General features: G+C 32.6%; 1 protein-coding gene across 7 annotated transcripts in view; it reads right to left on the reverse strand.

Moving 5' to 3' along the window:
* The window catches only part of LOC127700884 (pleckstrin homology-like domain family B member 2), a 142529-nt gene that overhangs the window by 110857 nt on the left and 7583 nt on the right, over positions 1 to 24089 (reverse strand). For 5 of the 7 annotated variants that reach the window (XM_052204589.1, XM_052204588.1, XM_052204586.1 and 2 more), the window contains exons 3-4: positions 23074 to 23203; positions 21885 to 22067 (exon numbers count right to left, since the gene is read on the reverse strand). In XM_052204589.1, coding sequence (XP_052060549.1) covers positions 21885 to 22067; positions 23074 to 23203 — 313 coding nt within the window. Of the gene's footprint in view, positions 1 to 8649; positions 9114 to 21786; positions 22068 to 23073; positions 23204 to 24089 lie in introns of those variants that run through there. The other 2 variants (XM_052204594.1, XM_052204592.1) reach the window with 2 other exon arrangements.

Genomic DNA, 24089 nt, shown 5'->3' on the forward strand with positions numbered 1-24089 from the left:
GTCTTTTTGTGCACAGATTTATTGTATCATGTCACCTGAGTATAGAAATGATAGAAAAGACACACATTTTTATTTCCTATAGCTTCAATATGCATTTTTAAATGTAAATATGTGCTACAGCCTAAATTGACCCCAAATTATTTTCAGTCTTACTTGGCCTAAGACCCTTTTAAACTAATATGATATGTTATTTGTAAGTTTTCTTTCCATTTAAAGTACATTAAATACATATGTAAGGACTATTTATAACCAAAAAGCTTCACAAATTTAAAATTGCTGGAAAATATTACTTCTTCATGTAAGGCCCCTTCATTGGAAAACCTCCATTTGTAGGCACAGGCTCATATAAATTTGACTTTTGAATAATTATGCTAAGTCTGATATAAAAAATGAGTACTCTATTGCTTTTAATACATGATATATTATATATTAAGGCATTTTAAAAGTATTTTTTTGCAATATTTTAATTTTAAAAGCCCCAACTGTTGATAGTTGAAAATTTTCAATTTTAACGTCAAAATTTAACACGCAAAGTTGAATATAGAATTTATCATATTGTCTATAATATATATCTTATTGCCATGAAACTTTGTAAGGAGTCTCATAATTTATTAAGCTTTGGTCATACCAAGTTTTATTAAGATTGGTCAACTTTTTCTATCCTATTAGGTCCAAGTACACAGTTATCGTCCTTTGATTTTCATTGTCCACAAATATAGTCCCTAGTGTGGACAGTGTGTTACTTGCCAATTTTTTTTATACCCCTTCCAAATTTATTTCTCCATGTTTTATGCCTCAAATAGCATGTAGGGGGATGAAATTACACTGTAAAAAAATGTGGGTCATGAATTTTAAAGTGAAGTAGTGATTTGGTCCAGCTGAAAAAGGTTAAAAATAAGCACTTCGGAAGCTGTCAAAAGATTTCAAGACCCCCTTAACATAAAATTGTCCATATTTTGAGTTAGAGCTGATGAAGTTTTCTATAATTTTGATATAATTTGTCCCAAAAGTAGTAAAACACACTGTAAAAATATTATTGAGAAAGCGCAGGTGGGATTTTTTTAATTTTCATTTATTGTCTAAAAGAAATGCACTACGAAATAACTGTACTCGGACCATTAAGGCGGTGTATGACATGCTAAAGATCTGTACAGGTAAACTTGGGCCATTAAGGCAATGTATGACATGGTAAAGATCTGTACAGGTAAAAGTAAAGTAATGATCTTGACAAATAGGTCATTTAAGGCAATGTGTGACACACTCATGATTTGTACAAGTAAATATTAAACAATTACCTTCACTATTTGGGGTCAGTCAGGCCTGTTAGACAAGCTAATCATCAACACAATATGAATATCAGATATTATGAATTTTCAAGGTTGAGACAGTCCTTATTTTCAAGGTAGAAATACATCTAAATAAATTACCATTGGGCCATTTGTGAAATGAAAGTGAAATAATATAAACAGACAGGTCTATTAGAGAGTGAACTCATCTTTCCTTAAACACTTTTGATCAGTACTAGCAAATGCCTTCAACTAAACATCAAACCTGATCAAAAGATTTAAAGCTACTTACAGATATGCAACAGCTGTACCTGTGTACACATGTTTTATGAATGAAAATGTTCAGGTGATAACTAAAATGTGTCTATAGGCCTATAACTTCAAGTACAAGTTAAGTCTGTAAAGAAATCACAAGTATTTATGTCAGCCAACTTTTAAACTGAAATAAAACTTGGGAAATATTAAGGTACAAAGGCTATCTTTCCTCATTAAGATCATTCACAAAACAATTAACCTCTTCCAGAGTAAACAGAGATCTGACTGAATGCCAAAACAGTAGGAAGTAGAAAGAGAGAACAACAACTTACCATTATACCTGTAATTGTGATGACAGACTCAGTAATTAGTATTATTCCTTTAATATATGATTAATTACCAGGTAATTCTTAGGATTGTACTTTACTTACCCAATGTTCCTTCCACTTACATCAAACAAACAGTTTCTAACTTTCTTTCAAGTCCAATACATTTACAAGATGTCTTGTTATATTATTGTGTTGTTATATTAACAAAAGTGCACACTTAGAAATATTTTTTCATAATTGAGTCATCCTACTACTAGGGGGTGTTTAACGACCTTGACTGGCTATAACGCCCCCACACAGTCGGCTTGGTGCCCTAGGGCATTTGATGAGCAATAAATATTTTTGTCATTAAGTTGGTCAGAAGAAGGCGGCCAATTTGGTTCTGCGTATGTTGTTTCAGTTTCTTTACTATTTTGGTTTGAAGTAGTCTTCTTCACAATGGCTGTTTTCAGGGCCAGGTAGGTCAGCTGTGCAGCCCGCCAACCATGACAATGAAGTACTGGTAGATGAGTCTAAGACATAGTAATAATGACGACAGCAAGCATTATCAGGACCACTGTCTTATCCACAATGGGACGTCAGACGGTATAACACTCCCCCATCCACAATGGGTTTTGGAGTGTATGCTGACGCGGACGTTTATACAGACTGTACAGCGTTGAATTGGTTTCTGTCATCAAAAGAAGTAGGTTGTTGAGTCTTCTATCAGCAGTCCAACATCATAGTATGCAGGTAAAGAGGAGCTGACCAAGCACGTTCGTTCAGCTGTAATGACTGAGACGTGACTGGATGAAATGTGAGTCATATGTTGTCAGTATTTGATATAAAGACTTATTACATGTAATAGGAAACTCAATCATTGAGCCATGAATTGAGGTCAGGTGACCCTTTACCCTGTCAGACAGACATATACACATTACCCCCCAAAAATTTAAACCAAAACTCATTGAAATACATTAAATAAACTGACCATGGAAATAGCAATAAACATTGATCATATTCAAAACTAAAATACGGCTTGTCTATCTCTCCTATCTTTCATGTCTTTAATAAATATATTTTATAAGATACTTTTGAAAATAAAACCTTTAAACAAGAGTGCACATGCTAAAATTTCTGTTAAAAAAAGAAAGGATATGGGGTATCTAGCCATGACATAAAATCAGTATATCCACAACAAAAAGCAAAGGAACAGCGCTTTTATTGCTGTTCTTCTCAAAGTCGCAGTGAGGCCTTCAACATGGAGCAAAAATACTCTCACCTCACTGCAAGTTTAAGACGAAAATTAAACATTGACCAATTACAATGAACCATAAAAATGAGGTCAAGGTCAGATGAACCCTGCCAGACAACATGAACACCATGCAATCATTTCATACATAAAATATAGTTGACCTATTGCTAATAGCATCTGAGAAATAGAAATAACCATGAAAATTTAACATTGACTAATGGCCCATGAAAATGAGGATATGGTCAGATTAACCCTACCTGAAAGACATTTTCACCTAACTATCATTCCATACACCAATCATAGTTGACCTATTGCTTATAGTATCGGATTAACATAAACCATGAAAACTTAACATTGACCACTGAACCATGAAAATAAGGCCAAGGTCAGATGATATCTGCCAGACACCTTACAAGCATTCCATTCATCAAATATAGTGGCTCTATTGCTTATAGTTTCAACTGAAAAAATATAACAGTGTCTAATGAACCATGAAAAAAAAGGTCAAGGTCAGATGAAACCTGCCAGTCTGACATGTACACTGTACAATCATTTCACACACAAAATATAATTAACCTATTGCTTAACACATCTGAGATGGGAGTTGACCAAGAAAACTTAACCTTGACAATGATCCATGAAATGAGGTCGAGGTCAAGTGAACCTAACTGACATGCAGACCTTGCAAGGATCCCATTTACCAAAATATAGTTATTCTATCACTCATTATATGTGAGTGTTTCACATCTAAAATAAAGTTAAATTTTATTCAAGCCGTCGCTAAACCACGAAAATAAGGTCAAGGACAATGGATGTATGACAGACGGAAAACTTCATAACATAAAAGCATCTATATTAAGGTATGTAGCATCTAGGTCTTCTAAAGCATAATTTAGCTTTATACAATTGTTTACATTGTTGCCATCAGATTGCAATCCCTAACAGGAAAGTCAAACAATGCCAGACAAAAATTGAAAGTTTGTATATACCAGTAATGTGTTAACACTATTTCTGCTTTGACAGACATCCTTGATTGGAAAATTTGTAATAAATTAATATTTGGAAATTTTTTTTACCAAACTGGTAGGTCCTTAGTTATCTGATATCTTAAAGTACATATTCAATATGTTCTATTAAATCATGACATGGATGTAATAATTTTTGCTCTCTTTTTTTTTTTTTTTTTGGTTAAAAGCTGTCAAGAGTTTTCTACATCTACCCTCCTACAAAGGATCCCATGAATATTCGTCAATAACTTCTGTAAATTCAGAAATTCAAGCGTGCAGTTATTATTGCTAATATTGAACAATGGGAAAAAATATTGAAATTTATCAAAATGATTTCAGGAAATGCTACATACAATATATGCTGTCTAAATCTAAAATGCATGTTTTATTTTTGCAAAACCTATTCTGTCGGCAATTTTCGCAATAAAAAACATTGCACAAATAACTTTATTTACAGTATTAAATGAATTAGACAATTGGTGTCATGTTACTAATTGTACATCCCTTACATTTTCATGGAATAGATTAGTTATTTTATAATATCAGTTCCAAATGAAAGAAATATTTTAGATTATTATCTCCACTGGAATAAATATTACAGTATTTGTTCCTTACAGAAATAAACGGTATGGAATATTTGTTTCAACAGGAATAAATGTTAAAGTATTGTTTTTACAAAGTTTCCAGAGGAACGTCTGTAAGGAGAAACAAATATGTGTTGACAAAGTTCATTGAATGCACACATAAAAATTTACCAAACTTAATGACAGAATCAAGTAACAGTGACCTACTTTATGGGAAAAGCTACAAGGCTGTAAATGAGGACACCTATTTTAGCAGTTCATATACATACCTAGTGACATGGTTTTAGTTTCTGAAGACTTATAATGTGTTTTTACATGCACATAAATTGATGTAAAGGAAACCTTGAACATAGTTCAGGTGAATAGAAAATGGTTGAATAAAACTCAACATTAATCAGGTGATTTAAAACAAAGATATATGTTTTCCATTACCTATCTCTTCCAAGCAACATTCATGTGAAGTTTTTCTAATCCAACAGTACTAAATTTTCATCAAAATGAAAGCAGTATTATAAACATTTGTTTTTTTCAGCTAAAGTAAGTTCTGTAAATCTTCCCATCTGGAATCTGTGTAGGATGCTATATAAAATCCAGGTGTGAACAAAACTCTATTCAAGCTCTAATTATTTACCTTACTTGAAACAGATGTGTAAAGTTTCCTCTGTAATTAAACTGTGTAGTGTTTTTTTGCAATGTTAAGAATATTAATTTTGTACAACAGATTAATCTATATTTTTTAAGGTTGCTTAACAGTATATCTATGTATTTGTACTCAATTATGTCTATAAGGGTTTAATGAACCACATTCAATAAAGATTTCATTTACGATTTTTTTGGCACTGTTAAGCTTCAAGTCAGTACAGAGTAATGGTAATTAGGTTCCAGAAAGAGGCAACCACTAATTCATGGCCCCAATAGCTTTCTATGCTAAATTCAATTTCAAGCAGTCCTACCTATTTTAATAAATATAGTGACAGTCATTTCATGTCAAAATAATACTTTTTCTGGCTGATGCTGAAAACATAACATTTAAATTCAAGAGTGGACTGGTTCCCAGAACTTTCGAAGTACCAGAACAGAGAAACAGGTAAAAATATGCCCTCCTATTTAAATGTCCTACAGTTTTTTTTTATTCAAAAACCATCCTACAATGATCCAAAGTCGTTCAGCTTTCATTTGGTACTAAAATAACCAATATGTTTTAACTTTTGAAAGTTAAACCTATGCTTCGTAAACATTTTGTTTTAAATATGCTTGCTGTGATATAGCCTTTTTATGCTGAGGCGGCATAATGCAAACACCAATCAATTAAATATGTATTACTTTCTGGTATTTTATTTCTGACCAGGCCCAAATTAACGTTCCTACACCAGAAGCAGTACTAACCTACTGTTTTCATGACCCTCCCCACCCAAAATCTGCAATACAAATGATCAACTCTTTCTCCAAGGTGACAGGGAGTTTTAAATTTAAAAGTCAGTCAAAATATCTGTAATAATGGATTTTACTCTTAATGTGGAATGAGCTATTTCAGTATTAATACAACAATACTAAATGTCTTTTAACTTTCTGATAATTGTTATATCATTTCACGATGCTATAAATATGCAAAAATGTTTATTTTTGTTGGAACAATCAATTTAAGAAAACAATTATATTCAGCATCAGCTGTTTTATCTTATCAAATTTTCAAATCTCATTAAAAATATGTATTTTATGTATCTTTCTGTATATTTTCTTTACTGATTCCATGGAATTTTTATTTGCTGAATAATATGATTACATAATGTAAGAAAGACGAAGAAACTAAAATGAGGCTGTGTAGATTTTGTCTGGTTCCAAAAAATCCAGAAAACTTAACAGACAATATCAGAATGGGATCGATATCAGTTATCAGAAGAATTTAATTATTTTACCAAAAAGCAGATTGATTTCCTATACATTAGGGCCAAAAATAATATAACTACAAAGTCTGATGATATGAATAGTAAAACCTAACTCTATAATCAGATAACAACTGTACTTCATTTATTATGCTAGACTATTTTTCTTTGAAGATTTACTACAAAAAGAACAATTATCCACATGTTGCTTTGTAAAAATTATTATTGATAATGCCAGGGGCAGATCATAATTTTTCTTTAAAAAATATCATACAGTATATCATTGAAAATGTTCCCTATTAATTTAGAATAAGGTAGACCCATAGCTAAGATGCCTCTAAGGGGGTTTATTTGGGGTCATGACACTGACTTTAAAAGTCGAACTTTTAGTCTGAATTTCCACTGGCACACCAGTTAAAAAATCTTCCTGTGTCATTTTTTCCAGTTCAATTGAAATTGCATAATCTGTGAAAAAAAGGGGGAGGGGTAATTTCTACTTAACCAATTTTGGTCACACTTTGCAGTACAAAAAATGTTGATCAACAAGAATGCCAACACTCAGTGTAGGTTTGAACTTTGATCTTTTATTAAAAATTTCTGAAACACAAACCAAGAAGAGGATAGAAAAAAAGGACTCCTTTATCATGCTTTAGAATTCTATAAGAAAGCAAAATATATAAAGGTTTATATTCATATCATTTCAATGTGAAACTGTTTTAAGAAATGTTTTATGTATGTGAATGTCATGCTGCCCATCAAGGACCCTTAATTGGAACAATAAATATTCTTATTCTAATTCTTCCACTTCTTACGATGTTGTTAGGCTAAGGACATTTTTGTATCTATTTTGCATCAGGCCTAGTGATAGCACTGAATACACATTGTCACCTGAATATGTAACATATTTGGAATATATATGTCTATACAACTGCATGTCTGTTGATAATGTATGTGCCTATTTTATAACATTTATAGCTCTTCAGTGTTTAATTACCTAATTTAGGAGCATCATAGGATGAGAGTTATAAAATTTATGAGATCGTCATATTTTGACAGTGCCTGTCTCAACATGTTCATAGGGAAACACATTTTCCATGGCATACTGAAAACTTTTAGAAGAAATCCTCGGCCAATTTGTAAATGGTCTTTTGATATTGTTTATAAATGCATCTTATTTAAATGAAACTTGAAATAATATCCTTTATGTGCATAGGGACACGCATTTTCCATGTCACATTGGAGTAAATCCCAGACAATTTTTAAATGGTATTTCTATAATGTTAAATGAAATCTTGAGCCCCCTTCTTGAAAGAAGATCCTTTATCTTTTCTCTTGAGCTCTATTATTGACATGTTTGTAGAGACAGTTATTGTATAATTAATGCTATGTGTGACACATCCATCAGGATTGAATAGGAATCTAGTGAGATAGGGGATACTGTAAATTTTTGAGTGCATTTATTATTTGAGATTTTTAAACAATGGACCAAAATGTGAGATTGATTATTGAGATGTCATGAAATTCAACTACGTTATCAAACTTTAAAATTCGTAAAAAAAAACTATAAATTCACAGTGTATGAAGAAATAATTTAACATCTATCCAAATACACAATGAAACAAAATAGAAAGATATAAAAATATATGGGAAAGATTTTAACTTTTAAATCAGTTATTCTCATTCCTTGTTAAATTAATTGAACCTATGGTAAAGTCATTAGATATAAATTATATATATAATATCACAAGAGTTTAATTAGTATACCATCTCATTAGTTTTCCAAAATTAAAATTAGTTTTCTGTTTAACAATATTAAACTTGATGAATACATAAGTCTTTTATATTTTTGTACATGTATATATTAATTTGATAATTAAATTTCTAAATTATATAACAGTTATCATGTTATACAGTACAGACATAACACATTTTATAAATATACCTTAGAAGAGATACAGTTGATGTCTGATGCTCTGTTTTGTACTTTAGATAATTTACAATCATGTTTTCAAATCAAATCAATTTGGTGGAAATGTCTAATTAGAACTTAAAAACAGATAATTGTTCTTACCACAATTTGGACCTTGGTGACAAAATTCTGCCTGGGCCGTTACTTGGAATTGAGCATCCATGGTAAATCCAAAAACCAGAGAAATATCACATGTTATTATTATCCTGTGCAACTCATCATAACTGAGGGGGGTTAGTCAAAAAGATGAATCTTCATTGGGGTATCCAAAGGGAAACTATGATGTAAAATTAATTAATTCCACAGTTTATCTTATTATCTAAAACATTCAAAGACTGATAAGGACCTGCTGGCATCATACTGAATGTTACTTTTTATAAAAGTTTGGTTATATATAATTTTGTTTACATTTCTAAATGCCATCAATGAAAGCCTATGGATAAAAAGTATTATCATTTTTCAGTTTGTGTATTTATGAGGTTTTTGTGACCCTGTTTCACAGTAAGAAATGCTTTGCCTTTAAGACCAAGGATTAAGTTATTTCTTTTATTTATTATGGGCAATTTACATTTTTCATTAGTCCTCGCAACAGTCTAAAAATAAAAAAAAATCTTATTTATTGTTATTACTGTTTACTAATGAGGTTGTTATGACCATGTTCCAGTAACTTATTTTGTAGGCCAGTAATGATAGCCTTAAGATGAAAAACTCTCCTTTTTGTACATCCAATTTATCATTATGTATACATGAGACTTTTGTGACCATGTTCTATTTCACTTTTTTTGTAGGTCAATAATGATAGCCTTAAGATTAAAAACTCTCCTTTTATACATCCAAATTTATCATTTTGTACACATGAGGTTGATGTGACCATGTACATACTAACTTATTTCTAGGTGGTTTAATTGACCATTGGCCAGGAATGAAGGCTTCCGGATGAACAATTCTTCTTTAATACAATTGGAGATATGGAAATTAGGTAGTTGTACGTGAGACAATATCCCTAAATCAGAGTCAAACATATATCAACAGAAAAGGGCTTATAATGCTGTTTTTTATCTTGAAAAATACAACTTCAAATCTATTTTAGATTGAGACTTGATGATATGTATCAGCATACATTGGAATTCAAATAGTTTTTTAGTTGGAGGTGACTAAGCTAATGTGCATTTGTTAATCTAAAGCGAAGTCAGAATATGCTTTAAAAATTCTGTTTTACTTTTAGATATATTTTAATTCATATCTGATTTAGTTGATTCATGTGTCAGGCTATCTACTTGAGTTATTTAGAATTTGAAAAAGAAATAGACCTGATTTGATGCTAAAGCAAGTTGTTGAATTTTCTGTTTTTTTTTAAATTACGGCATTACTTATACATGTAAAAATAAATGGTTATAAAATATTATAAGAAGTTTTGTTAAGACTTCTTTCTATTTTCAAAAATATAATGCAAGCATTCTGGTAATTCAAAGAAAAGAAAAACAGGAATTAAGTATATGACAGATCCAAAAAGCGCTGCTTACATTACAACTGAAGGACATTCCTGTGTTTTCTGTTAGGTTAAAGTGGGAACCCTGAAAAAAGATCTAAAGGCATTGAAAAATTTCATCAAATGAAATAGCATTCAATCAAAGGTGGGGTCTCTACATACAAATTTGGGTACAAACGTCTGACTGGGGTTTGAAACCCCCCCCCCCCCCCCCCTATTCATATATTGTTTTTTGTGAAAATCCCTACCCATACATATATTTCATAGGAAAAATGTTACCCATTTACCAACTTGTTGATATATATTTCCTAGCTATCAAATATACAATATGTTATAACTTATTTAGTTGTTAACTCCATGGGATCATTCTAATTATTAGATAAAAAGATCAGTACACAGTTTTTACTGACATCTTAACAGAAAATGAAACATTTATGACCCATTGGCCTATAAATTTCTACCCATATTGCCTCTGTGAAAATGCACCCCATTGATACCTTTGACATTCCAAAAAAGTGATCCGTATCAGCGGCACATCTGTGTATTATCTTTATATAGGAAGAGAACCCCCCCCCACTCATATCAAAGGCAGATCGAACAGAAAAAAAACAAATTTTGATCAGAAACTCAACAATTTACATACATGCAAAAAATTAGCCTAGTATATGAAGCATGATTAAAAGAATCTGAAAAGGTACACTATTCATGAAAATAGAGTCTAGGAGCACTACTTTTACCAAGCATTTACATAGTCTTACTATACAAATCCTTGCTTTCACCAAAAGTAGGCAACTAGAAGAATATAGAATTAAAAAATTATATGATATCTGCAGACATGAAGGAAAAAAGACAATTACAAGTTTAATAAATATCTAAGTCTAAGGACCAAATTACCATTCAAAGTACAGTTGATCAAATGAAATACAATACTGACTTGTACTGTAACATTAAACACAAATAGTCAATATCTACAGGCATGTTGACAAAGTCTGGAAAACTGTTAAATGACTGAAGAAGTAAAGGTATACGTCTCTGTCCCTTAGTGAGGAAAGAATATTTTCATGCATGAGATCCTAAAGGACACCTTTACCTTGGACTGTATACAAGAAATCCAGCCAAACAGTAGTATACAAATCCTCAATAATTGGAAATACATGTGAATATACAAACCAAGAGAAAAATAATGAGGAAATTTCATGAACTTCAAACAGAGCGAAACCAGTTGCATTGACATGGTACTTGCCTCTTGCTTATGCTTGTTCCGTCCACCTTACCAATCTAGACTCAATAAAGGGAATAGAACAAAATCGGTAGATGACCATTCTGTAGTCTTAAGATGAAAGAGTGCAACATGTTTTTCATGAGTTACACAAAGGCCCATTGTATCTTTCAAGCAATTTGTGATGGTAATGTACCTGTAAAACTTGTGTTATGTTGATTTTATTTGTTTTTACTCATAACCCTGTTGAAGTTTTGAGTTAGCAGCACATCCATGTTAAAGAAACCTGTATAACATGAACAAACAGAGGCAAATTATAGGCATCTTAAGTAACAGATATAGGAGAAGCCAGAAAATTACTGATTTTTACCTCCTTGTTACACCAGAATAAGCTAAACCCCTTAGAATTGTATCCTTATTGATACATTTTTCACAAAAATAGGACGTTTACATGTTAAATACCTTTTCAATATACTTATATAGAAAAGGATTATGACCTTTTCAATTCCTTACATTCACAACAAAAATTAAATTTATATATGGTGAACCAACACCTGAAGTGGTAATCGTGCGGTTGGGTAATAGTGGGTGGATACCGAAAGGTATTTATAGCGGTCTTTCACTTGATAAGTAAATAAAACGATAATATAGACAACAGCACCCATCAATTACCGCATGGTAAGAGTATATTCTGGTCGACATGTTTCGCCATCAAGAGTGGCGTCTTCATTGATACCTTATATATTCACAACAATCGTAAGTTTACCAGTTGGATACCTTTTCAATATACCAATACAGATCAGGATTATGATACCTCTACTCTGTACCTATTAAGTTCCTGATTATGACCTGATCCATGCCTTATATTCACAATGTGAGGTTTACCTGTTGGATACCTCTTCAATATACCTAAAAAGATCAGGATTATGAACTCATCCATACCTTATATTCACAACATGAGGTTTACCTGTTGGATACCTCTTCAATATACCTATAAAGATCAGGATTATGACCTCATCCATACCTTATATTCACAACATGAGGTTTACCTATTAGATACCTCTTCAATATACCTATGAAGTTCAGGATTATGACCTCATCGATATCTTACATTCACAACAAGGGAAGTTTTTTGTCACATCAACAGATAACTGGATTATGTCATAAAATTACATCATCCACAGCTGTTTAATGGAATTCTACACATGATATATACCTGGCAGATATACAATTCTGTTATAAATGCAATGTTTATCTTACAGTGAAAGTGCATCGAGTTTTATTTAAAAATATTTTAGTTTATAAATAATGTTCAGATAAAAATTGCAAAGAGATACTGTATTATCATTTAGAAATGATTTTGTAAACACAATTTTATTAATAACAAGATGTCACAATTCATTTAAAAAAATTAACCATCCAAATTTTAGTTTAGTTTTTTAAATCTAGACATAATATAATGGCAAACTTTTATTGCTAAAGGAATGAAACCTTTCCCCAGAATCAGTACCTGTTGATTTGGGTATTTAAATTTTTGCAACAGGTACTGTCCTATTAAATAAATACAAAAGCTATTGTTTTCTGTATTTTCATTACTAGTTTATTTTCTTCTGTACAGTCAAATTAATCAATAATTGATTGGTTTTTTAAGGAGAAGTTTAAAGTTCCTATTGAATGACCTCATTAGAGAACAATAGCTGTTGTATTTATTCAATGGGACAGTACCTCTTGCAAAAATACCAAAATGAACAGGTACTGATTCTGGGGAAAGGTTTAATTTCCTTTGCAATAATTATGAGGAAATTACTTTTAAAAATATGTAAAAACTATATCCTTCTTTTTACAGAATTACAGGTTGAAAAGTTTTTGATATTCAGTATTTTATGCATTTTGTGATTCTGCTAGAGTGTAAAATCTCTAAGTTATTTTTCTGATTAAAAATTAAAAATTTGACTGTCACACACTTATATAATTTCTAATGTTTAAAACTGATAAAAAAATGGGGAAGCTTTTTTCTTAATGTATGTTATGAGAAATGAACAAACTTCCACAAAAATAAAATTGAAAATTACATTCAAATATCAAATATAGACAGAACAGTAAACTTGCAACCCTATCACACAAAACACCCTCTAAGCCTTGCAGCCCTATCACACAAACCACCCTCTGAGCCTTGCAGCCCTATCACACAAACAACCCTCTGAGCCTTGCAGCCCTATCACACAAACCACCCTCTGAGCCTTGCAGCCCTATCACACAAACCACCCTCTAAGCCTTGCAGCCCTATCACACAAACCACCCTCTGAGCCTTGCAGCCCTATCACACAAACCACCCTCTAAGCCTTGCAGCCCTATCACACAAACCACCCTCTGAGCCTTGCAGCCCTATCACACAAACCACCGTCTAAGCCTTGCAGCCCTATCACACAAACTACCCTCTATGCCTTGCAGCACTATCACACAAACCACCCTCTAAGCCTTGCAACCCTATCACACAAACCACCCTCTAAGCCTTGCAGCCCTATCACACAAACCACCCTCTAAGCCTTGCAGCCCTATCACACAAACCACCCACTAAGCCTTGCAGCCCTATCACACAAACCACCCACTAAGCCTTGCAGCCTTATCACACAAACCACCCTCTAAGCCTTGCAGCCCTATCACACAAACCACCCACTAAGCCTTGCAGCCCTATCACACAAACCACCCACTAAGCCTTGCAGCCTTATCACACAAACCGGCCTCTAAGCCTTGCAGCCCTATCACACAAACCACCCTCTAAGCCTTTATTGAGGAATAAACTACGGGTCAGGGCTTGAGACGACCGCAGAGGTCCAACCCTGAACAGTTGGGGCAAGTATGGACACTACATTCAAGCTTGATACAGCTCTGAGTTTGGATTGTGATTAAATTTTTGACACAGAATAAATGTGGTCACAGAACTGAAAAATTTGAAATTTGACTTTTACCTTTGGACCCTGATGTGGACCAATTTGAAAAATGGGCACAAAATCAAAAATCTAAATACATTATTAGATTCAGCACATTGAAATCAATCAAACTTTAATTTTGCACCCTAATTTGGACCCACTTGAAAACACGGCCCAAAATCAAAATTCTAAATACCCACAGTAAGATTAAGCATATCAAAGAACCTTATATTTTTAAGATTATTCAAACCCCATCGAAATTGGTCATAAATAAGCAATTTAAACAAAGTTTTAACAAGAGTGCACACACTGAAATGTCTCGCCTTCTTTACTGACCATTGATTTTATGTTGATAATCCTAAATATAAAGCTTTACTAAAAGTATCACATAAACTTAACATGATTTAAGATAAATGAGGTAAAGGTCAGATAAATCAAACCGGAAATACATGTACACCTTACAATCATTCAATTCACCAAATATAGTTGACCTATTGCTTATAGTTTCTAAGAAACAGGCTTAAACAGGAAAACTACACATTGACTAATGAACCATGAAAATAAGGTCAAGGTCAGATGAACCATACCAGACAAACCTGTACACCTTACAATCAATCTATGCATTAAATATAGTTGACCTTTGCAAATAGTATCTAAGAAACAAACTTAACCAGGAAATCTTAACATTGACCAATGAACCATGAAAATGAGGTCAAGGTCAGATGATACCTGCCAGACAGACATATACACCTTACAATCATTCCATACAACCAATATAGTTGACCTATTGGTTATAGTTTAAGAAAAACAGACCAAATCACAATAAAATGCTTCGCTGGGCGCAGCTTGATACGACCGCAGAGGTCGAACCCTGAACAGTTGGGGCAAGTATGGACACATCATTCAAGCTTGATACAGCTCTGAATTTGGATGGTGATTAAATATTTGACACAGCATAGGTTTCTGACACAGAAAGAATGTGGTCTAAGAACTTCAATTTTTTTAATTTACCTATTATGGTCCAATGTCCAAAATCAAAATACATGGTTAGATTCAGCATATCAAAGAACCCCATATATTCAATTTTTGTTGAAATCAAACAAAGTTTAATTTTGGACCCCAACTTGGACAAACTTGAAAACTGGTCCCATAATCAAAAATCTAAACACATGTTTAGATTCAGCATATCAAAGTACCCCAAGAATTCAATTTTTGTTAAAATCAAACTAAGTTTAATTTTGGACCCTTTGGACCTTAATGTAGACCAATTTAAAAAACGGGACCCAAAATTAAAAATCTGAAAACACGGTTAGATTTGGCATATCAAAGAACCCCAATAATTCAATTTTTGATGAAATCAAACAAAGTTTAATTTTGGACCCTTTTGACCTCAATATGAACCAATTTGATAGCAGGCCCACAAAATAAAAAATCTAAATACATGGTAAGATTCAGCATATCAAAGAACCCCACATATTCAATTTTTGTTGAAATCAAACAAAGTTTAATTTTGGACCCCAATTTGGACCAACTTGAAAACTGGGCCAAAAATCTAAAATCTAAATACATGTTTAGATTCAGCATATCAAAGAACCCCATATATTCAATTTTTGTTGAAATCAAACAAAGTTTAATTTTGGACCCCAACTTGGACCAACTTGAAAACTGGTCCCATAATCAAAAATCTAAACACATGTTTAGATTCAGCATATCAAAGAATCCCTAAAATTCAATTTTTGTTAAAATCAAACTAAGTTTAATTTTGGACCCTTTGATCCTTAATGTAGACCAATTTAAAAAACGGGACCCAAAATTAAAAATCTAAATACACGGTTAGATTTGGCATATCAAAGAACCCCAATAATTAAATTTTTGATGAAATCAAACAAAGTTTAATTTTGGACCCTTTTGATCTCAATATGAACCAATTTGATAGCGGGCCCACAAATAAGAAATCTAAATACATGGTAAGATTCAGCATATCAAAGAACCCCATATATTCAATTTTTGTTGAAATCAAACAAAGTTTTATTTTGGACCCCAATTTGGACCAACTTGAAAACTGGGCCAAAAATCTAAAATCTAAATACATGTTTAGATTCAGCATATCAAAGAACCCCATATATTCAATTTTTGTTGAAATCAAACAAAGTTTAATTTTGGACCCCAACTTGGACCAACTTGAAAACTGGTCCCATAATCAAAAATCTAAACACATGTTTAGATTCAGCATATCAAAGAACCCCTAAAATTCAATTTTTGTTAAAATCAAACTAAGTTTAATTTTGGACCCTTTGATCCTTAATGAAGACCATTTTAAAAAACGGGACCCAAAATTAAAAATCTAAATACACGGTTAGATTTGGCATATCAAAGAACCCCAATAATTAAATTTTTGATGAAATCAAACAAAGTTTAATTTTGGACCCTTTTGACCTCAATATGAACCAATTTGATAGCGGGCCCACAAATAAAAAATCTAAATACATGGTAAGATTCAGCATATCAAAGAACCCCATATATTCAATTTTTGTTGAAATCAAACAAAGTTTTATTTTGGATCCCAATTTGGACCAACTTGAAAACTGGGCCAAAAATCTAAAATCTAAATACATGTTTAGATTCAGCATATCAAAGAACCCCATATATTCAATTTTTGTTGAAATCAAACAAAGTTTAATTTTGGACCCCAACTTGGACCAACTTGAAAACTGGGCCCATAATCAAAAATCTAAACACATGTTTAGATTCAGCATATCAAAGAACCCCAAGAATTCAATTTTTGTTAAAATCAAACTAAGTTTAATTTTGGACCCTTTGGACCTTAATGTAGACCAATTTAAAAACGGGACCCAAAATTAAAAATCTAAATACACGGTTAGATTTGGCATATCAAAGAACCCCAATAATTCAATTTTTGATGAAATCAAACAAAGTTTAATTTTGGACCCTTTTGACCTCAATATGAACCAATTTGATAGCGGGTCCACAAATAAAAAATCTAAATACATGGTTAGATTCAGCATATCAAAGAACCCCAAGAATTCAATTTTTGATGAAATCAAACAAAGTTTAATTTTGGACCCTTTTGACCTCAATGTGGACAAAGTTGATAACGGGGCCCAAAAATCAAAAATCTAAATACATGGTTAGATTCAGCATATCAAAGAACCCCATATATTCAATTTTTGTTGAAATCAAACAAAGTTTAATTTTGGACCCCGATTTGAACCAACTTGAAAACTGGGCCCATAATCAAAAATCTAAATACATGTTTAGATTCAGCATATCAAAGTACCCTAAAAATTCAATTTTTGTTAAAATCAAACTAAGTTTAATTTTGGACCCTTTTGACCTTAATGTAGACCAATTTGAAAACGGAACCAAAAATTTAGAATCTAAATACACGGTTAGATTCGGCATATCAAAGAACCCCAATAATTCAATTTTTGATGAAATCAAACAAAGTTAAATTTTGGACCCTTTGGACCTCAATGTGGACCAATTTAAAAACGGGGCCCAAAATCCAAAAACTTAATACATGGTTAGATTCAGCATATTAAAGAACCCCAAGAATTCAAGAATAAAACCCCATTGAAATTGATCAAGAAATAAGCAATTTATACGAAGTATCTTCTTTTGCACAATACTGTGCAATTGAATATTTCTTGCTATTGTGCAATACTGTACAATTGACAATTTCTTGCTATTGCGCAATATTGTGCTATTGGATATTTCTTGCTATTGCGCAATACTGTGCAATTGAAGATTTCTTGCTATTGCGCAATACTGTGCAATTGAAGATTTCTTGCAATTGTGCAATACTGTGCAATTGAAATTTCTTGCTATTGCACAATACTTATTATATAATAATTTACACATCCTGTTTGGTGTGTATCTCCTACCATATCATTATTATTTGCTTTTAAATATTAATCAGAAATAATCAACTTAAAATGGAAAATTTTAAAAGAAAAAAAAAAGGAAAAAAATTTTAAAAAATTAAAAAAAAAATCCCCCCCCCCCAAATTTTTTGAACCCCCTTATGATTCATCACCCCCAAACTCAATCCCAGCCTTCCCTTTGTGGTATGGTACCTTGCAGTACAATTTCAGAGAGATCCATACACTTGAACACAAGTAATTGTCTGGAAACTAGAAAAATGCTTATTTTTGGCCCCTTTTTGGCCCCCAATTCCTAAACGTTTCGGGCAATTACCCCCAAACTCAATTCCAGCCTTCCCTTTGTGATATGGAACCTTGTGGTACAATGTCAGAGAGATCCATACACTTACACACAAGTTATTGTCTGGAAGTTACAAAAATGCTTATTTTTGGCCCCTTTTTGGCCCCTAATTCCTTAACTGTTGGTACCATAACCCCCAAAATCAATCCCCACCTTCCTTTCGTGGTATTGAACCTTATGGTAAAATTTCATGGAGATCCATTCACTTAAACTAAAGTTAGAGTGCGAAAACCAATGTGTCTTCGGACGACGCCGGACGACGACGACGACGACGACGATGCCAACGTCATACCAATATACGACCAAAAAATTTTCAATTTTTGCGGTCGTATAAAAAACTAAACACTGATCAATGCACCGTGAAAATGAGGTCAAGGTAAAAAAAAACCCGCCAGACTGAAATGTACCGTACATTGAAAAATATTTCCTTACACCAAATATAGTTGACCAATTGCATATAGTATTAGAAAAAAAGACCAAAACACAAAAACTTAACTTTAACCACTGAACCATGAAAATGAGGTCAAGGTCACATGACACCTGCCAGTTGGACATGTACACCTTACAATCATTCCATACACCAAATATAGAAGACCTATTGCTTATAGTATCTGATATATGGACTTGACCACGAAAACTTAACCTTGTTCACTGATCCAAGAAATGAGGTCAAGGTCAGATGAAAACTGTCTGACGGGCATGAGGACCTTGCATATTAAATATAGTTATCCTATTACTCTTAATAAGAGAGAAATTAACATTACAAAAAATCTTAACTTTTCTTTCAAATAGTCACTGAACCATGAAAATGAGGTCAAGGACAATGGACATATGACAGATGGAAACTTCATAACATAAGGCATCTATATACAAAGTATCAAGCATCCAGGTCTTCCAACTTGGAAAATATAAAGCTTTTAAGAAGTTAGCAAACGCCGCCGCCATAATAGCCGCTGGATCACTATCCCAATGTCGAACTTTCTGCTACAAAAGTCACAGGTTCAACAAAAATTGCTTGTGTTTTACCCCTTTAACTGTGGTCGTTAATTCCTAAAAGGATACGGCCATAATCCCCAAATTCAATCCAACCTTCCTTTTGTGGTATGGAACCTTGTGGTACAATTTCATACAAATCCATACATTTATACACAAGTTTTTGTCTGGAAACCTGAAAAATGTTAGCTTTTGGCTCCTTTTTGGCCCAAAATTCTAAAACCGTTAGTGCCATAACCCTCAAAATCAATCCTGACCTTCCTGTTGTCATATGGAACCTTGTGGTACAATTTCATAGAGATCCATAAACTTACAATCAAGCTATTGTCTGGAAACCAAATGTCTTCAGATGACGACGCCATTGCCATACCATTATACAGCCGCAAATTTTTGCAGTCGTATAAAATACCCTAATGAGCAAACACACATATCCCATGCTTGGACGGGCCCCACCTTAATAAATATGTCCCCCATTCTAGATTTTCTCATTATCAAATTCTTCTGAGGACTTTTGATAAACAGAAAATCTTCGTAAATTTTGAGGAGGATCCGACAAATAATCAGAGTTGTGTCTGTTCAAAACTGGCAACTTTGGGGGGACTGACTTGGTATAGCATGTATTTTAGACTTGAACCAATTTTAATTTTCAAATTTCACTTTGTCCTCTTTTAGCCATGTTGAAAATTTATTCACAAAATAAAAAAATCAATGAATCTTATGTTGCTCACAAAATAAATGTCTGTTTACCATGAAAATATTTTCAAGAAATACACGACCCTGCAAACTTATTTGCTTTCCAATTAAAAAGAAAACATTCCAAATCTACAAGATGATTTTTTGTGGAATACCATGTAAAGGACTGTCTGGTAGTTTTGATCATCAGACCAATACACTGAATCTATTGATTAAGTATACAACTGTTGTAATTAATTAGATGATCAGAGCAGCACGATAAATGATGAGTCTCTGATAGACATAACAAATAAAAACTTATTTGAATTCATCTTAGCCATGTGTAAAATGAAACTAGAATTGTTGAAAGACGTCCAAGATTCCACATAAAAGGCCTTCCAACATTGTAAACTATTATACTCATACATCAAAGATTTAACGTTTTTTGTAAGTGATTCTATAAACTTAACAGACATGTTTACTGTACTGACTGCTCAAATCTTAAAAACTTGATGGCAATTTATGGTAAAGATGAACTAAGGGAGATAACTCCAAACAACAAACGGTTTTATCTCATGGAAATATGTTCATTACTTTCTACCTATTATTTTTCCAGTTGGAATATGAGTATGAAATGATGAACTTCAGACAGGAAAAAGTCATAAATCAACTGTTTTACAATTACTTTTGTAATGCAAAAATCTTGGCAAAATAAAGAGATAAAGTGATTATTGCTACCACTATGATATATGTGATATTAAATGTACAGTGACCAGAGATAGATTCTACCACAATACCCCATCCATTATGGCATTCTTTCACTCCAGATTGTTTAATTTTCAAAATTCAAAATGCAATGCTAGCTAATATTTTCAAAATTTCAAAATTTATCCATCACTAATGGACTAATATCATAATTAGGTAGCTCCAACATGGTAAAATCCAACCTGCCACCTTGGGAGTTCATTGAAAAATATCAAGTATAATATTCTGAATAGATTTGGCAGTAAATCACATGTGACAATTTAATAAAAATCCAGTTTAAAGAAAATTTATCAAATTGGTTAGAACCAGTCTAAATGCAAGATTTAAAGAAACAGAATGGACACACTGAAATGTCTCTCCTGCTTTACTGATTAGGATTGAAATTTAATGTTGAAAGTCTTAGAAATCAAGATTTTACTATAGGTATCACCATCACTAATCATTACCAATGATCCATAAAAATGAGGTCAAGGTGACCTAGTCAGATGAACCCTGTCAAACAGACATTTACTATACAACGATTCCATACAACAAATACAGTTGACCTTTAACTTACATATACCTGTTGTAACCACAAAACTTAGTCGACCAATGAGCAATGAAATGTGGTCAAGATGTTCTACCTTTTGAAATATGAAGATATATACAAAAAGCTATGGCTACTGCATCCATATTGTGTATCAAAGTCTGCTACAGAGGAGACCAAAATAATTACTCCCATCTTTTGTAGGTACAACTAGCAATATCCATGCAAAGAATTATTCTGATGAAGGTAGAGTTCAGCCACAGTATAGTTACATGTGACTGCAATGTTTATGATATCTTACATACTATCGATAAACCTAGTGGATTGTAACCAGAAGCTGATCTATTAGACAGCATTTTCCACTGGATGCCACTATCAATATATCTAATAAATAACATACCCTGAGTAAGTCTGGTGGGTTCAGAGACAAGACCTGTATCTATGAAGCAGAGTTTAGCCACTGGATGCCACTATCAATATATCTAATAAATAACATACCCTGAGTAAGTCTGGTGGGTTCAGAGACAAGACGTGTATCTATGAAGCAGAGTTTAGCCAATGGATGAAATGTCACAACACCATGTATATTGTCTATGTAACAATGGTCATCCTCTACACCTGTCCCTTGTATAATCAGGTCAGGAAGTACCTCAGCATCAACTGTACCTATATCTGTTCTTCCTGGAAGAAAAAAAATAGAACTGCATAAAAAATAGGCCCAGAAAAAGAGACCTTGCTGTATGGGTGGTCTCTTGTCAGAATGGGTTTGATTCCTGGCAAGGTCAAATCACAAACTTTAAAATCAGTGATTGCTGCTCCTCTGCCAAGTCAAGGCATTTAGGAGCAAGTGGAAAAACTGTTTGGCTCAAAGTATAATAAATGTAGAATGTGTCTATGGGACACAGATAATGCCCCGGCTTGCATATAACTGTATAAAGGGACATAACTAAAGAACTGTAAAAGTAACCACACCAATTCAAACTTGATCTGTGTTTAATGGTAATAAGCATTTTGTACAAGTTTCATAACATTTGGTTGAGACAAACTTAAGTTAGAGAGCGGAAACAAAAAATTCAGCAATTAATAAATGTTTATAAATAGTCATTATGATTAATGTTTTCATATCCAAGTCATTTTTTTTTTAAACCAGTGTTTCTGAGAACTAGGGGCTATTTTTTTCATGAAAAAAAAAATCAACCACTGGACTTTAATCAATGTTAATGGTAAGATTATTTTTCATTTTTTCACTTTCCACTTGTATCATACTAATAACCTTTCACTTTAGGGATGGGCTGACGTTTTTTGATCAGTTTGAAGAGAAAAATTTAAAGTGCAACTTGGAATATTTTTTTTAAACAATTTGTATTGTGAAATGGCAAAACCTATTGTATAAGCACAGTAATAAATCTGTTGATAGTAATGGTAGCCATATTGGTTAACTGATTGAATAACTGGATACTTTCCTTTCACAAAAGCCCTTAATGATATACTCATATTTCTCTCAATTTAGTAGTGAAGTTTTTATTCATATAGATACTAATGTTACAATTATTAAAAATATTTTATATACTTCAAATGTTTTTTTAAGATAAATTACAATATCATGTTTTTACTGTCTTATTGTTAAACCCATATTGCCCTTTTTTGCTGTGTTAACCTGTCTTATGATTGCATGAAGTTTTCTTACCATTATGTAGTGGTATAATAGTGACTGCTGTTGACAGTCTACCACTTCCCAAACTGACCAAGTGTGGTTTATCAGCATGTACTTTAACTGTGCTGTCAGGATCACTAAGTCTTACGTCTTCCTGTCTACACTGCAACAAAATCATCAGAGTTAGTAAAACTTACAATAGAAGCCATTCATGTGTTAACCAAGTTTATTTCAACTGTCTATTCAAATGAACTATCAGGGAATCTATACCATAACTAGTCACATGATCACTAAAAATACCAGGATGTAAATAGTATGTACAAAAAAATACCTTATGACTTCATTAAACTTTGGAAACGGTACTCAATAAGTTGAATACAGTAAAAAGATTAAGTGGATATAAGTTCAGCTTACATTTCCATTACACTAATACAACTTTAGATTGGTTTATGGATGGTTGATATCCAGCAGCAAATATCACATAAACAAATAAGATGTGGTATGATTGCCAATGAGACAACTTTCCACCACCATAGATCAAATGACGTAGAAGTTAAACACTATAGGTCACTGTACTGCCAATGAGCAAAAACCATACTTTATCACATACACATTCAGAACAATGATTATATCATAAAAAGTATACAATGAGCAATAACTTTAATACGCTAACTAATATGGTAACAGTCCACAGGAATACCCTACTCTTAATAAATCATTCCGACTCGGAGCATATTGGTCTTTGCACTTACATTAAAAATTCTGCAGGTTTGGCTTGGAAGAAGATAATACAAATTTACCCATATGAGTCTTTAGTTTGACCAGGGCTTAAGTTTGAAAACCAAAAGCTCCCACATATAAGACCAGAACCGCTATCACAAGTCCACAGAGGTGGTAATTTCTGCTATGTGACAGTCAATTACTCAAAGAAGCTTCATTATGAGTTCCTCAACCAAGTATTTGTCATGATTATAGTTATAGTAAATCAATATAATAAAGTAATATTAATCATTTTAATTAAAACCATCTTGACGTTCTATGTAGGTTCA

The sequence above is a fragment of the Mytilus californianus genome, unplaced genomic scaffold (genome assembly GCF_021869535.1).
Source record: "Mytilus californianus isolate M0D057914Y unplaced genomic scaffold, xbMytCali1.0.p SCAF_5, whole genome shotgun sequence".
Lineage (NCBI taxonomy): Eukaryota > Metazoa > Mollusca > Bivalvia > Mytilida > Mytilidae > Mytilus > Mytilus californianus.